Source organism: Dendropsophus ebraccatus, chromosome 4 (assembly GCF_027789765.1).
Source record: "Dendropsophus ebraccatus isolate aDenEbr1 chromosome 4, aDenEbr1.pat, whole genome shotgun sequence".
Taxonomy (NCBI): domain Eukaryota; kingdom Metazoa; phylum Chordata; class Amphibia; order Anura; family Hylidae; genus Dendropsophus; species Dendropsophus ebraccatus.
This window is the reverse complement of record NC_091457.1, coordinates 142,077,814-142,094,902: the sequence shown is the minus strand read 5'-3', so window position 1 is coordinate 142,094,902 and position 17,089 is coordinate 142,077,814. Positions and strand designations below refer to the sequence as shown.

Here is a 17,089-nt window from a genome sequence, read left to right as displayed (position 1 = left end):
ATTGCAAAGTACAATTAGTGACGCAAAAAATAAGGGCTTATGTGGGTCTGTAGGTGTAAAAATGCAACTGCTATGGCCTTATATACACAAGGAGGAAAAAACGAAAACGCAAAAACGAAAATTAGCCCGGTCCAGCAGGGGTTAACAGGGTACTAACTACATATATCCTGTCATTCCATTGTAATCAAGGGAGCTTTAAAAATTAATAATAATAATAATAATGATAATAATAATAATAATGATAGTAGTAATAATAATAATAATAATAACAACACATGATACTGTTGTGTAGCAGTTTTCAGTACATTCACAAAATTCTTCTGTTGCTCACTATGGAAAGTGGCATAATGCAGGTACAAAGTAGAACGCATCCTGATGGTGTGTTTTCACCCTAAGCTTGTTCTTTGCTGGGCTACGGAGGGTTAAACAGGAGTAATGTCAGAGGAGAGCAGCAGTGGGAGGAGTCCTGGCTGTTGTGGCTGCTGATTGGCTGTAGCTGTACACACCCCTCTGTCCACATGGTGTGACAGACTGCTTGGTAGGTGTTGGTGCAGCTGCTAGGATGTGGAGTGGATGGGTTTTCAGGTTGCCCCTCAGGCCGGGACGTGCACAATCCACCGTTGCCCTCCTCAGGGGTATTTTAAACAAGGAGATTGAAAATATAAAGGAAGCAGGAACATGGAAGAGCGAGAGGATCATCACCTCGAAGCAAGGACCGCACATCACAGTGGATGGGAAGAACACAGGTACTGACATTCTCTCTTACCAGTATATATATATATATATATATATATATACACACTGCATGGCTATGACTATATGCAGTGTGTGTGTTGTAGCCGTACAGTCGTCATTGTTTCTATAGGGATGGATGCAAACGTGGCAGATTTTCTTGCACAAAATTCTCTCACTATCCCACTTGCAGAAATCCAGCAAAGCAAAACACCCCCTCCAAACTGAATATTAGTTGTGAAACAAAACCTGCTGGGTGTGAATACCGCCTAAGATTTTAGGGAGAAGTGACACAGTGTCACCTTTCATGAGGGATTAAGCTACATTGGTCATTTATAGAAACACTGTGCGACGCCTTACGTAGCTAAGGCTCTGTTCACATCAGTGTCATGTGACCGCTTGTGCAAGAGAAAGCTTCATTCATACAATGCACAGGAAATGGACACAGTGATAAACATACAAAACACTAAAGAGGGTCACAATTAGCTCAAAGGTCAAAAGGGGGGGGGGCTTTTTTTTTAAATGTGAAAAAGCTAAAAGGAGGCGTTTTCATGTGACATACTAGTTGCAGCATTAAAGGGGTAGCTGTCAATTCAGGCCATCAGTCCGGCCAGGACTTTTGGCCATAGTCCAGGTTATCCAGCGAAAATCTTTTTCTTTCAAATCAACTGGTTTCAGAAAGCTATATAGATTTCTAATTTACTTCTATTTAAAAATCTCCATTCTTCCAGTACTTATCAGCTGCTGTATGTCCTGCAGGTGTATCCTTTCCAGTCTGACACAGTGCCTTCTGCTGCCACCTTTGTCGGTGGCAGGAACTGTCCAGAGCAGGAAATGTTTTCTATGGGGATTTGCTGCTGCTTTGGACAGTTCCTGACATGGACAGAGTTGGCAGCAGAGAGTACTTTGTCAGACAGGAGAGAATACACCACTTCCTGCAGGACATACAGCAGTTGATAAGTTCTGAAAGACTGGGGATTTTTAAATAGAAGTAAATTACAATGTATATAACTTTCTGAAGCCAGCTGATTTATGGGTAGCCTCACACGTACCGGATTTGAAGCTGATTCCACGCTGTGAGTTTGCAGCGAAATCCGCTGCGCATCCTGGTACAGTGAAATTGAATGGGGTTACATACCCGCAGCGGAATGTAACCCGGCCCCTTTACCCAGCCCGCGCCCATCAGCCAATCAGTGCTGCCGTGCTCCGGGCGGCAGGCTGCAGGGGGTTAAAGGGAACCTGTCACCTCCGTGGCGGGGTGACAGGCTCCCGACCCCCTGCTACAGCCCCTTATACTCACCTGATCCCGCCGGGTCCTGCTTCTGGATCCGGTCGGGTCACAGAGATATCAGCTGCTGCAGCCCGGCGCGAGAGATGAGTCCAACGCTCATAGAGAATGACGGAGCGCTGGACTCTCCTGTCATTTTCTATGAGCGTTGGACTCATCTCTCAGCGCGCGCGCCGGGCTGCAGCGGCTAATATCTCCGTGACCCGACCGGATCCAGAAGCAGGACCCGGCGGGATCAGGTGAGTATAGGGGGCTGTAGCAGGGGGTCGGGAGCCTGTCACCCCGGCACGGGGGGTGACAGGTTCCCTTTAAAGAGGCCGGGTTACATACTGACAGCGGAATGAAAATTTTGCTGCGGGTATGTAACCCCATTCAACATGACTGTATCAGGATTCGCAGCGGATTTTGCTGCAAACTCGCAGTGTGAAATCCGCTGCGAATCTGGTACGTGTGAAGGCACCCTAAAAGAAAAAGGTTTTTTATCGGAGTACCACTTTAACTATAGCTGAGTAAATTGTATAGAGATCTGTGAAAATAAATCTGCTGCATCTGCAAAACTAATGGGAATTTAAATCAAGGATGGGGAACCTTCGGCTCTTCCGCTGTTGCAAAACTACAACTCCCATCAGGCCTGTAGTTTTGCAACAGCTGAAGGGCCGATGGTTCCCCATCCCTGATTTAAAGGAGCAATTCCTTCCAGTAAGATCCCGATTTTGGCTTGGGCTCATAAAAACTTTTTATGCTGGAGTAGTCTGTCTGGTCGGGATTATTTCTTGTGATTATGAGTTATACACCCGTCCTAATTTACACAACCACCGACTTTCCCATGAATCTGCTGATGCAACTATTCCTCCTCCTCTTGACTTGCACAATCCGCCTCCGGCCAGGCTTTGCTCAGAAATCACAGAAATCAGTTGTCTGGCACATATTGGCTGTGATTCCCAGAACAGTGTCATTGGGGTGACAAACCAGAAGAGTGTCCTTTATCTCTATGGGGTCTTACATCTCGTTGTTTGGCATCTACCCCAGTAAAAGCTCCTAACATGTATATTAAAAAGTGTCTGTGATGGATGTCTCATCGTGGCACCCTTAGATTATTATGGTATCCATCAAAGTATCTTCAAGTCGTTAAGTGGGAAATCGGCAAAATTTATATATATATATATATATATATATATATATATATATATAAATTTATTTATTTATTTTTTTAAACGGCTTGTCTTTGAAAGTTATATAGATCTGTAGTTTTTTTCTATCAGCTGCTGTATGTCCTGTAGGAAGTGGTGTATTCTTCCCAGTCACAGTGCTGCTGCTGCCACCTCTGTCCATGACAGGATCTGTCCAGAGCTGGAGAGTTTTTCTATGTGGATTTGCTACTTCCTGACATGGACAGAGGTGGCAGCAGAGAGCGCTGTGTCAGACTGGAAAGAATACATCACTTCCTGCAGGACATACAGCAGCTGATAAATCCTGAAAGGTATGAGATTTTTTTAATAGAATTACATTACCGATCTTTATAACTTTCTGAAAGCAGTTGAATTTAAAATGAAAAAAATAAAGTTCACTGGAGTTGCCCTTTAAATGAAGACATTATTTTATGCCCATAAGCAGCTAATATAGAAGGCATAGAGTGCCTGATTTTTTTGCCCTTGAAGTGGAAGTTGGGGTTACTGTTCACTGATCCCAATTTCCTTTAGATTAGGATGTGAGGAAAACACACAGTAAATGTCTAACCTACAGAAGCTCTCCTCCAGTCATTGGTACTCGCCATCCAGTCCCTATGGGCATCTAATTCATGGAGCTGTAGGGGGGCTGCCTGGGTGATCACTAGATCGTCCGGGCAGCCTATAGAAGATAGCGGCGGTCTGCTGCCACCGTTCCTATTCTGCGGAGCGACGGCAGCAGATCGCTGCTATCACAGTCATTTGTCTATCAACATGTTGAAAGACAAACGACAGCAGCGATCAGCCGACATCGTTCATGTTGACTGATCGTTGTTTTCTACTACACAAGACGATTATCGGCCGTAACGTTTTGTGTAATAGTGCCTTTAGTAAACACTAAGATAACCCAACAAATTATTTTTTTTTTTCCAGGCATCTTAAATTTTTGTGCCAATAACTACCTGGGTCTATCCAGCCACCCGGAGGTGATTCGTGCCGGACATGAGGCGCTGAAAGAGTATGGGGCTGGGTTGAGCTCAGTGAGATTTATCTGTGGTACCCAGGTGAGTGCAGGAAACGTGTTCATTTTAGTAGCAGGGTTTGTCTCTTGTTTCTGTTTGCTTGCTAGACATGATCAAGATTCATTAAAACTAATACAGAGGGTAAACTGATCATGGCAACTGGATGGTTCAATTATTTCATTTATTCTATTATTTTTAAAGAGACTCTGTCAGTAGGTTTATGCTGCTCTATCTAAGGGTAACATAAACTAGAGACAGAGAAGCTGTACAGAATGATGTATCACTCACATTGTTCTGTGCAGCTGATTCGGAGATATCCTCCTGCACACTAGTGCTCTCTTTTACGAGTGTGTGCTCAGTAGACCTTGATATTCTTGAGCACCAGCTCCCTCTGCTGATTGACAGGTGCCTATCTGTGCTGTGTATACAGTATATACTGTGTATAGTCAGACAGCATACTGAGGGTGGAGGGAGTTGTGCAGCATAAAGCCCATTCTGCTGCATATTTGGCAGGGATAACTATGGCCCATTTCATGACCTTGGGAAATTCTGTGAAAATCCTGCGACACCTACCATGTTTATGCTATTGATGAAACTACCAACCATACGTTTCTCCACCTCTTTATTTCCAAAGTTTACACAACCCCAGGGGGAAACCACCAACAGAGAAAGGGGAATACAATCTAAAAAAGAGAAAACAGTTTCTTAGACTATGTAATGGAAGTTTCATCTTATATGTGCCATTGTTTTCCTCAGAACATACACAAAAATCTTGAGCAGAAGATTGCACGGTTCCACCAAAGAGAAGATGCCATCTTGTATATCAGCTGTTTTGATGCCAATGCTGGTCTATTCGAGGTAGGCTATTTATTTGTTTTAGTATTATTCTCATTTCTATTTAGACCTCTGAAAAAAATACAATTGTTCACGTTCTATCCTGTATACCAATGCCTGACCCACCAACACCTGAAGAACCCTGACACTTGCCTAGGGATTATCAAGCTAGCACAGATTTTTGCCCAAATCTCTGATCAGTCTTATTTATCAGTGTGAATTTATCCCACCAAGTGTGACTTTTTGTAAAATATACACAATGCACTCAAAAATTAGCAAAAACATAGGTGAGGCTAGCTGTACAGTTCAAATGATAATGATCCCCACCCTTTTTTTTGTCAAAGTAAACATACCCTTATTGACAAAAAGAAAGAAAAAAACAGCATTTGGGTATGTTCACATCTTGTTTTTTGAGCCATAAAGTGATCAAAAAGCAAAAAAAACCTGCTTGAAAACAACTGCCATATATATGACATAAATAGCAGAGTGTGAACATGAGTCTTGTTGTAAAGCATGTCGCTAAATGCTGTAATGCTGTTAAGAACAGCCCAGGCAAGATGGCAGCCCCCATAACAATGTACAAAAAGTAAAATAAAAAAAAGTCAGAAAATAGAAACAGATTAGAATAAAATAACATGTTTTAGTATCTGACTCTAAACGGCAAAAGAAAATTTAGGTGACACATTCCCTTTAACATTTTTCTAAATCCTGGCCACCTCTGAAACAAAGATATTACAAACACTGATAGGTTACACTGTTTCTACCTGTGCCATTAGATCGCTTTCTTTTATGTGTATGTGTGTGTTGTTGCTTTTTTTTCAAGGCCATGCTGACCCCGGAAGATGCGGTGATATCGGATGAGCTGAACCATGCCTCCATTATTGATGGCATCCGCCTGTGCAAGGCCAATAAGTACCGCTATAAACACATGGACTTGGAGGATCTAGAGACCAAACTGAAAGAAGCTCAGGTAAAGCCAGGTCCCCCTGGTGGGATTTAATTTATAGATATAGCTAGTGTGCAGGAATAGTTATGAATGAGTAAAAATGTTGTGTTTTTTTTTCTTTAAAATGGTGACAGATCTGAACTCCACCACAACATAGCACATGTGCTTGCCCATGCATGTTTACAGAGCAGCTTACATTGACTGTAGACCCCCCCCCCATACCTTCCAACCAGCCCTGACAGCCATGTTATGCCTGCAGTTTAGATTCTGAGCATCTCCAGCACTGCGGATGTGTTGTTAAGGTCTCAGTTGGGCTGGTCCATATTGTCTCACTATATGGTATACACATATTAGAGTACAATGGCTGGATAACCTTAGTTGCTTTCTGAGCTCTCTGTAAACCTTAAGGTTCCCAATAATGCCCTTAAGGGTGCCTTCACACGTACCGTATCGCTGCTTATTTCTCGCACAAAACTCGCATCAAACTCGCGTGAAAGTAGCTGCGTTTTTTGTGGTGTTGAACTCGCCTGTGAAAATCATATGAAAATCAAAACTCGCATGTAAAAATCGCACCAAACACGCAGCGAGAATACACATACATTGACTTCATAGCAATCAGTATCACTGTGGATTTATGTGCGAGAAACTCGCAGCGATAAATACACATCGATACGGTACGTGTGAAGGCACCCTAAAGGGAAACATCTATCCTGCTGGTATGTCCCTATAGCGCACAAGGTGCTGAGGATGAAGGTATGTTTCTTCATCTTCAAATCCGTGCTATTAAGAGTTCAATCTTTATGCCAATGACGTTTTGGAGGAAGTTTGGAGAATTAAGCTCCTAATAGCATGGAAACGGCTGTGAGGATAAAGGTAAGAAACTTCAGGAAAAGTTTATGCAAAGTCTCACGCCACCTTTTCAAGGTTCCTTCTGGAGAGATTTCTGGCCTGTCCTATGGGGTCATGGGGGTCAGTTACAATCTCCGACCCCTAGTTGGAGTGAAACTCCGAGTTAAGCTACCTCGAAAGGGTGGTGGGAGAGCTGCTTTGCATATCCCCTTCATTTCCCCAGAATTCCTAGTGTAACCTGTAAGTCTCTATACATTTTGCCATGCTCTCCTCAACTCCTCAAGGAGAATTATTACCCCTTCAATGAAAGAGCAACAAAAAAATATCTTTCATTCCACTATTGAATAAGAATGTTGCCTGTCTGTCACCAGTCTAGTAAAATGGTACATGTCACCCAATGAACATTCATTATGATTTGAAATTTCCCATAAGTATAAAGCTGACCATATACAAACCAGACTATTCCATCGGGATCTGCCAATCTACTGTATTTGGTGCCAGTCCACCCCATCCCCCCGGATAGTAGTTGTCAGGAGAGAGAAGGATCAGCCATATTCTGAATATATATATATATATATATATATATATATATATATATATATATATATATATATATATATATATTTTCACTGTATAATGCAGAAAAACAAATCCGCCCCCCCCTTCCCCACCTTCCTTCACCTTCCCCAATGGGAAAATGCAGCTTGAACGGTTTATTAATTTTCCGACATGTAATCAATAGAGAGTTATGGAGCGGCTCCATATGTGCTGAAGTGGTTATTTATTGCTGGGAAGCTCAGCTTTTCAGGGTCAGTGAGATTACCAGTGTGCTGACCGCATTACCTCTCTCCCATTTGCAGCATGTTCTGTACTACAGCTGTATTACCTATTCTTGTCGCTATACTCCACAATATAGAGGTTAAAGTGTAAAGAGAGACCATGCAATGATCAGTGGGTTGTAGTTCGGCCTGTACTGTACCATTGTTAGTTATAGGTTTATGATGGTTTCATATGTTTTATGTTGGACTTTCCTTTCCAGAAACATCGGCTGCGTCTTATAGTGACAGATGGCGTGTTCTCTATGGATGGGGATATCGCTCCTCTTCGGGAGATTTGTGGCCTTGCAAAGCAAAACAATGCCCTAGTGTTCATAGATGAATGTCACGCCACTGGTTTTATGGGACCAAATGGACGGTAAGGCTCTGATAATGAGATTTGTAGGGTCTGTCAGACCCTGTGCTGTAGTTTTGTTGTACTAGTTTGGTAAAGGCAGACTTTGCTTGGCCTATGTTCACATGCTGTTATACAACGCTGTTGTATTACATTGCAGGGAACAGCCGGCATATAGCCTGTAGACACTGCAGTGTTGGCCGTAGGAATGTTAGGGGAGATTTATCAAACATGGTGTAGGCCTGTACCTGTTTGTGTGACTTTTTAAAAAGTTGTATATGATAAATTGGGCGCTAATACCGGATTATGGGAACTTTTGGGTGAATACTCAACACAGGCAGATAAAAAAGAATATTCACCCATCAAATACTGGTTCATAAATAGAACTTAGATCAAAAAATGGTCAAATTATTCACCTAAAAATAGGCACAAAGCCCTTGATAAATTTCCCCCTATGCTCTCTGCTGCCTCCTCTGTCCATTTCAGGAACTGTCCAGAGCAGCAGCAAATCCCCATAGAAAACCTTTCCTGCTCTGGACAGTTCCTGACATGGACAGAGATCTCCTTTAACATGGTCACACACAAAATACAGATAAATATTAGCCTCGTTGTTATGGGATTAACATCACTGTTTCCTACTTTTCATATTTCCGTCATTATGATAATCCTATATGGATCCCCTTCTCGCTGGCATTTTATGCAGGAGGAATACTTGCGTATGCCTTTAGTCAGACCCCATTACAGTCCTACACTATGTAAATATGTGCATTAAGGATCATTACCACATTAATATGTCTGGATCTGCCGGCTGCGAACCCACAAGCCCATTTCTCACGTTTCTTCAGGAGAAAGGCTGAGGCTAATGGTTTGTAGGATTTCATGCAGAGATGGCGGTGCGCATGCTGACTAAATTACAAGCCTGTAATGTTATAAACCTTCTTAATGAAAGGGCTGCACTATATTATAGTAAATGAATGGGAGATGTTACATCTTACACCTAAACCGCATTGTATGCAGTGAGCTCTTCTCCCATCTACAAAAGTGCTCCAAGAGGTGATTTTATTAGACTTTTTTTTTTTCATAATTAATGTGATGTCATTTGGTGTAGAATATGGATTTTTTTTTTACCCTTCAGAGGTTAGAGACTGAAATAAATCCTGCTCTCCCATCCTCTCTCTCTGACAGGGGCACAGATGAGCTTCTGGGAGTCATGGACCAGGTGACAATTGTAAATTCCACACTTGGCAAAGCACTAGGCGGAGCTGCCGGTCAGTATCCATCTGTCATTCTGTCAGGATTGTTCCTGTTCTTTCAGTCCGTGCAATATATCAATCATTAGAGCTGTGGCTTGTGCTCCAGAACTGCTTCTAGAAATAAAACTTGGCATAGGAAGCTAAAACCATGGTTAGGTTTGGTCTTTAAGGATTATAGAGGTTATCTATGGCGCATTTTTTTTTAAATAATAATAATAATAATAATATTTATAATAAAAAATACTTACCCTCCTCACTACCCCACTGCCACTTGTATTACGGAGCTCTGGCCCCTGCTGCACAGCTCTTCTAGGTGTGGGGCCGCCATCACAGGTTCATTCAGCTAGTCAATAGACATAGCAGCCACTGATTGTCGGTGCGGGCCTATGATCGCATCAGTAAGGGCCCTATTACACAGAGCGATCATCGCTCCGTGTAATAAAGACACTGATCAGTAGATGACAACAATCATTGGCTGATCGTGTCTTTAGGTCCTGACCTAAAATCATGGGGTGCCGGACGTGCATCGCTACGTGTAATAACAATGCGCGGCCAACGGCTGGTGAATCTATAAATAAAATAATAAAGTTCATACATTACCTCTCCACGCTCCCCGGTGTTCTCTTTGCTTCTGACTGATGCAGGCGGCCTATGGTGCTGTGACAGGCTCAGCCGATCACTGGCTGGGACCGCCACAGCCAGTCACTTCAGAAAGCGGTTCTGATGTTGCACTGGAGGCTGCGGGCAGAAGCGCTCGTTTACTATAGTGATTGGCCTGTGAGCCGTGAAGCAGGGACCGGAGCTCTGTGATGGCAATGGGGAAGCAAGGAAGGTAAGTATTAGAGATGAGTGAACCGGGTTCGGGTTTGGGTCGATCCGAACCCGAACTTTCGGCATTTGATTAGTGATGGCTGCTGAACTTGGATAAAGCTCTAAGGTTGTCTGGAAAACATGGATATAGCCAATGACTATATCCATGTTTTCCACATAGCCTTAGGGTTTTATCCAACTTCAGCAGCCACCGCTAATCAAATGCCGAAGGTTCGGGTTTGGATGGACTCGAGCATGCTCCAGGTTCGCTCATCTCTAGTAAGTATGTTTTTTTTTTTTTAACCACCTCCTAGATCATAATGATGGGAAAAAAACTAATTACTGCCAAGTGTGCATATATGTTGGAGATTAAGCCATTGGGGGAGATTTATGAAAGGATGTAAATATACACCTGGTGTAAAGTGACCACAGCAACCAATCACAGCTCCTCTTATATTTTACCAGAGCTGAAAGCTAAATTGTGATTGGTTGCTGTGGGCGGTTTACACCAGGTGTATATTTACACCCTTTTATAAATCTCCCCCATTGTCCTAACAAATTGTCGCGTTATATACTAAACAATTGTATATACAGAGCTGGCTAGACACCTGTTTGCATAGAAACCTATGACCTCTTATGAACTATAAATCACACTTCTGTTGACATTATTAAGACTCATTTTGCTTATTCTGGGCTAAACTGACATTTATCTGTATACAAGTGTTCTATAGAGCGTGCTCTCAGTCAGTGAATAGCATCGGCCATTTGACTACTTATCCCAGAAAAGGCTTCAAATGATAAATGTGCTCAGCTGCTCCTGTTCTATAACAGGAAGCCTGCAGTTTAATGTGACAGGTTCCCTTTGAAGCTTTAATTCTTAATGGGTCTTCCTAATGGACCATGATCCCTAAACATACAGAATGACCTAGGAGCAGAGGCGGATTAACTTTACCATAGGCCCTGGGCTGTTCACCAAGCCTGGGCCCCCCCAACCCCACTTTAATTATGGTAACAATAGCGTGGTGTCAATAGTACAGAATAAATAATGTCATGATGCCCTGATTTGTGCAAAATTGCGGTAAAAAAAACAGCGATTTTAACAGAATCATGGCAGAACTGTAGCCTGGAGACAATACACCAGTGAAAGTATAAGTCTTTTTGGGTGGTCATGGGCCCCCCAGGAGCTTCCGCCCGAAATGGACCTATTGTAATCAGCTACTGCGTAGGAGAGAGAACGTGTACTAGGATTAAATACCAGGAGATGTGACCAGGTGTACGGTAACATGACATAAGATTAGACATGAGTGAACCTCGAGCACGCTTAGGGTTCTATTCAATAATCAATAATGTAAACGAGCACCGATCTGCTAGATTGGCGCTTGTTTACTGGTGCTATTCCACGGCCTCATAATCGTTTAGCGAGGGCTGCAGGGACATCATTACCAAAGTCCTTGCAGCCCTTGTTTTATAACACCATACATTACCTAGCGTGTTGCAGGGCTTCTCCTGTGCTCCTTCTTCCTCCCGGTCCCGCGCACAGCAGCAGCTTCAGTGCTGGCCAGTGATTGGCCGAGCATTCTGTCAGCTAAGACAGGCCGCACCGAAACTTCTGCTGCGCACGGGACCGGGAGGAAAAGGAGTGCAGCAAAGGACCTGCAACATGCTAGGTAATGTATGGTGCTTTTGAAATTGTCGGTCGCTGGCCGCACACAGCTATTCCACACAGCGATGAGCAGTTGGTGCTCGATGATTTTAGTCTTGAACCTAAATAAACGATCAGCCGATGATACGAACAACGGCTGATCGTTGTCTCTATTCTCTTTGGCCAATTATCGCTCCGTGGAATAGACCCCTTAGGTTCGTCCGAATGCAGCATTTCATTACCAGTGGCTGAAGAAGTTGGATGCAGCCCAAGGAAGTCCCAGAAAACGTGTATACAACGTATGGCCTATGGCTGTATCCGTGTTTTCCAAGCAGCCTTAGGGCTGCATCCAACAACTTGAGGCTGCCACCGGTAATTAAATGTTGCACACTCAGGTCCGCTCATCTCTACTTAAGAGGGCTGGCGGCTGTCAACGGGACAGGTAAAGCCCCAATTCCACGGGCCGACGGAGAGGAACAAACGAGCACTGTCAGCGATCGTTTGCTCCTCGTTTTCCACTCGCTGCTGCCTCTATTCGACGTGGCAGCAGCGATTGAGTCCTGGGGGGCCGCGGGTGCCCGGGTGATCGCTAGATTGTTTGGGCAGCCCATAGCATACAGCAGCGGTCTGCTGCCGCCGCTCCTATTCCTCGGGGCTACGGCAGCAGATCGTTGCTGTACAAGTCATTTGTCTTTCAACATGTTTGAAAGACAAACAACGATGTCGGCTGATTGTTGCCATCTATTCCACGGGACGATTATCGGCCGATATCAGCCGAATACCGACGATAATTGTTCCGTGGAATAGGGCCTTAAGAATACTTTGTTTATTATTTTTCCACACCCCGCTGCCTTCCTCCCTTTTTTCAGTTTCACGGGACTTCTCCTTTAAGATGTACATACCACTTAGTATAGTATTTGTCTAACATTCTATTACATATTACTTTATCTTTTTAGGTGGTTACACAACAGGCCCAAAGCCTCTAATCGACCTGTTACGGCAACGCTCCCGACCTTACCTATTCTCGAACACTCTTCCCCCGCCTGTGGTCGGCAGCGCCTCCAAAGCACTTGACCTCTTGCTGGAAAGTAATGAAATTGCACAATCCATGTCTGCAAAAACAGCACGGTAAGAAGGGATAAGCGGTGAACATAACATTAGACCAGAATGATGACGGTATCTTTTATATAGATCTCTATAACAATCCTGCACAGTCCTAATATCTAGTATGCTAGCTACCTGGATTCTTGAGCACGTGACATGCAAGTGCGATGCCCTGGCCCCTGGGGGCCACTTCCGCAGCGCTGGTGTTATGAGCGGGCAATGACCGGGGCAGCTGCAGGGGTTATACTTGTCACGGTATAGGCCTGAGGGCAGCACAGCTGTAGGGCCGGTCTGTGGAATCTGCGGGTGATGATGGGCATGCGATTCTTCGCTGCACCTAGTCAGGGCACCAGTTAGTGGACACCAATGCCAGGGTTCAGTAACAGCGGTTTTATTATAGATAAGGTAACTAGTAGCAACAGTTCTGTCCGGATGCAACCGGGTATATAGCAGGCTTTGACAAATAAAGCAGGAGTGGTGCTGCATAGGCTGTGAGAATACGTGCCAGATGATGGGAGTAGGAGTATGAGAGAAATAGCGTTGCTGGGTGGATTAGCTTGAGAATAATACTTGCTGTGAATCCTTGTAGCGATGAGGAGAGATAACGGAATGACACCCAGATGAGAGAGAAGAATCCGGTCACTTGAGCAGGCAGATACAGCTGAAGACTTGAATACAGCAGCAGACTCAGTCACTCTTCTGAGGGAGAGGACCGAACAACACAACCTCCTTGCTTGAAAGCCGGGGCTGAACTGACTTGTCAGCAGGAAGTGGGAGGTCACATGGTTGCTCCTGGCCAGAGCTAGTCGGCCATTAGAGGAACCATGGTTACAGGTCACCAGATCAACAGCCTTGCATACCACTGTACAATGCAATAATACACAGGAATACATGAGAATGCACATGAGAATGCACATTACTAGAGAATACTAGGGGAAAACCAGCAGCAGTTGCAGTGCAAACACTTACCAGAACAGGCATTGACACAGCAATAGAAATGGCCATAATAGGAGTAGTAGTCTGCATGTTCTGGGACACTGCACGAGTATCACCTAGGTAGGGCTTTGATTTACATATTAAACGGGACGGGCACTACGTCTGCGCCAGACTGGAAAAAAAAACACTTCCTGCAGGTGATAAGTATGGGAAGACTTGAGATATTCAAATAGATTACAAATCCATATAACTTTCTGAAACCAGTTGATTTGAAAGAAAAAGATTTTCGCCGGAGTACCCCTTTAATCTCAGTAAGTTGTTTACATTTAATAATACATGAAGCCGTCAGTAACTGTCAGATTCTGCTTTCAGGTTCCGTAACAAGATGACAGCCGCAGGCTTTACCATTGCTGGGATGGATCATCCCATCTGTCCAGTGATGCTCGGAGATGCCAGACTGGCTTCAACAATGGCAGATGAAATGCTAGAAAGGGGTGAGTAGCAGCAGTGACTGTGAAGGGTCTGTAGATGAAAAGTGAAAAGAACAATAGTGTTTAGTCCTCCAGACCACAAAAGTCCCAACCTTTGGATATAACAATTTTAATTAATAAGGATACCGTAGGATAATATGATAAAAGTATAATAATTGATAAAAATTGATGAAAAATAGTGAATATCAAAACTTATATATCATAAACATTCGTAAAATAGCTAAAAGAATACAAGATTAGCAATGTAGTGCCGCTGGGTACTGGCCAGTGTTATGTATAGCGTTAGTTCAATATGTCAGTTAGGGCCACAAATCAAGCAGTGATAGATGAGAAGCGTTAGTTTGTGCTTAGTGTCTGTGTTGTTTGTAAGTCACAGTTATCATAGGACTTGTAGTCCCTCTGTTGATCATATATCTCACCGCTCCCGATGCCCGGTGCAGTGAGATACCCGATATCAGTCAGATCAGATCGCACTTGATGTGGCGAAAAAAATAACACACTTTCAGTATGTGCAATGGCGTCTGTGACGCCGCTCACCCGTCCCAATCGAGTTGATGTCTGCTGTCGTGGCTCTCTCCCTCCTGCGGAGGCTCTTAGTTGCGATCGCTCGTTCTGAGCTGGAGAGGCTCCTGCAGTGTGTCCTCGTGTTGTTGGCGTTCGCGCGCCGTTCTAGATTACGGCCTTGCTTTGTATCCCGGCCTCGTTCTCGCTCTCACCTCGGATGTCTCCGTCTAGGGTGAGATGCTGGTGGAGATAACAGATGATTGCCATGAGTTGGTCGGGTAAAAGAGAGGTGATGGGGGGCCCCCCAGTAGCGGTGTTTCTTGCAATAATTGGATAGTTTCTAATAAAAGTTCATATATTATGTGCCAAACGCGTTTCAAGGTTATACTGATTAACCCCTTCGTCAATGGCGGTGGTGAGCAATAGCAGTAATGTCAGTCTTTGCAGTCCCCTACTTGGGGGATATTTATAGTTGATCTCTCATTAGTATCTCATCAGTTTCTCATTAGTCAGATTGATATCAGTATCACACAATGAGAAACACTCGAATTTTATAGGTTCCAAAGATTACAAGGTTGGACACATTCGACAATATAAAACAGAAAATAAATAATATTATAAATAAATTAGACGTTGCAAACATACATAGTCGAAAAATTGGACATTAGTTTCTGTAATATGTATCAGTAGACATATGTTCTGGAGGCTTCCAGAAAAAACGTACTGTGTGAATAGGTCTAAATAAAAGACATATGTCAAAAGACGCTCATGTGAACAGGGATCAATGTACTAGTTTGTATGATCGGAACAAGCTCATGAAATGATAAATGTATAAATATATCTGAATAGGTGAATGAATGGACAGACCAACAGTATAGTATGTTAGATATATCGGAGAATGGGGGAATAGGAAAAATTTAAATAGATAAATAAATAGACTGAATAATATTTATAAAAATATATTTATAAAAAATATATTTATAAAAAATATTTATAAAAAATATAAAAAAATATGTGGTGGTCAGATGTATGGGTTTATCCCCATATGATGAGTGAATGGGGGGATGAGCATAGTAATAGTGAAATCAAAAATGATTATGGATCAATATATGTATGAATCAAAACATGGATAGATATATACATAATCGCATAAATGAGCGGACCATAAATGAGCAGGTCTGTAGATGAGCTTTATTAGTCAGGTCTAGGGATGGTCCGAACCTGGTTCGGGTCGGGTTCGTACGAACCCGAACTCTCGGAAATGATTCCCGCTGTCTGCCCTCTCCCTGGAGAGGGTGGATACAGTGGGAGGACTGCCTGGAAAACTGGGATACAGCCATAACCATAGGCTGTATCCTGGTTTTCCAGGCGGTCCTCCTGCTGTATCCACCCGCTGCACGGAGCGGGCAGACAGCGGGAATCTGATGCCGAGCGTTTGGGTTCATACGAACCCGAACCTCGGCAGATTCGGACCATCCCTAGTCAGGTCCTCACATGGACCTAAATCACTCTGTGGTCCAATATAATCTAGGCTTATAGGGAATCTGCCAGCTTTAATACACATTTCGCACTTTTGACACTATTAGATAGCTGTTGGGACATGGAGACACATAGTACCTGCCATATATCTAGCTGTGCTTCCAGAATATAGATGCTTTTCTCTCCTGGTGTCAAAGAGGCGTTCCCAGGTTCCTGAAGTGCTGAGGGTTGGTTGCCTTTTTGTTTCACTTCTGCTCCTGGCTTGATTGACAGAGAGCTGGAAGCCGAGCGCTGTTTCTAAATCAGGATGAGATCTGAAAACAGGGCTTGGTTGCTGGAATCTCGCGCTCAGGACATGCAACCCCCTCTAACTCCTTAGTTATGCAGTAACATAAGTAAAAATAAAGAAGTCATTTACATTTGAAATTTTTTTTAGGAATCTATGTCATTGGATTTAGCTTCCCAGTGGTCCCTAAGGGCAAAGCTCGCATCCGTGTCCAGATTTCTGCAGCTCACAGTGATGAGGACATTGACCGCTGCGTACAGGCTTTTACAGAGGTGGGCCGTAAGCTTGGTGTTGTGTCCTAGGACGAGACAGAGGACGACCTGCCCCACTGGCACAGCCGCCAGATTTTTTTTAATATCTAGGTACCATCTGCTACAACACAGAATTATACTTGAAGAAAAAGCTTGAAGAACTATTTGGGGACAATGCACTAAAGCTCCATCTGTAGTCGTGATAAACAGAAGAGAGTTTTTGATACTCATTTGTGAGAGTTGGAGATGACTGGCACTATAACACATCATTCTGTCCTCAATAAAAGCAGCTCTGTACTATTACGTGCAGGGTTTTATGTACCGTA

At 43.5% G+C, this 17,089-nt stretch overlaps 1 protein-coding gene across 1 annotated transcript; it reads left to right on the top strand.

The window, feature by feature from the left end:
- The first annotated feature begins 521 nt into the window (after window positions 1-521).
- On the top strand, window positions 522-17,089 carry GCAT (glycine C-acetyltransferase). The gene is made up of 9 exons (XM_069967249.1): window positions 522-746; window positions 4,120-4,250; window positions 4,965-5,066; window positions 5,866-6,012; window positions 7,877-8,031; window positions 9,193-9,275; window positions 12,669-12,840; window positions 14,125-14,246; window positions 16,663-17,089. The coding sequence occupies exons 1-9, from the start codon at window positions 563-565 to the stop codon at window positions 16,812-16,814; spliced, it is 1,248 nt and encodes a 415-aa protein (XP_069823350.1). The 5' UTR covers window positions 522-562; the 3' UTR covers window positions 16,815-17,089.

Coding starts and splice junctions, on each gene's coding strand:
- GCAT (XM_069967249.1), top strand. CDS start 563: ATGTGGAGTGGATGGGTTTTCAGGTTGCCCCTCAGGCCGGGACGTGCA. Junction 4,251..4,964: donor GATTTATCTGTGGTACCCAG/GTGAGTGCAGGA, acceptor TGTTTTCCTCAG/AACATACACAAAAATCTTGA. Junction 6,013..7,876: donor CCAAACTGAAAGAAGCTCAG/GTAAAGCCAGGT, acceptor TTTCCTTTCCAG/AAACATCGGCTGCGTCTTAT.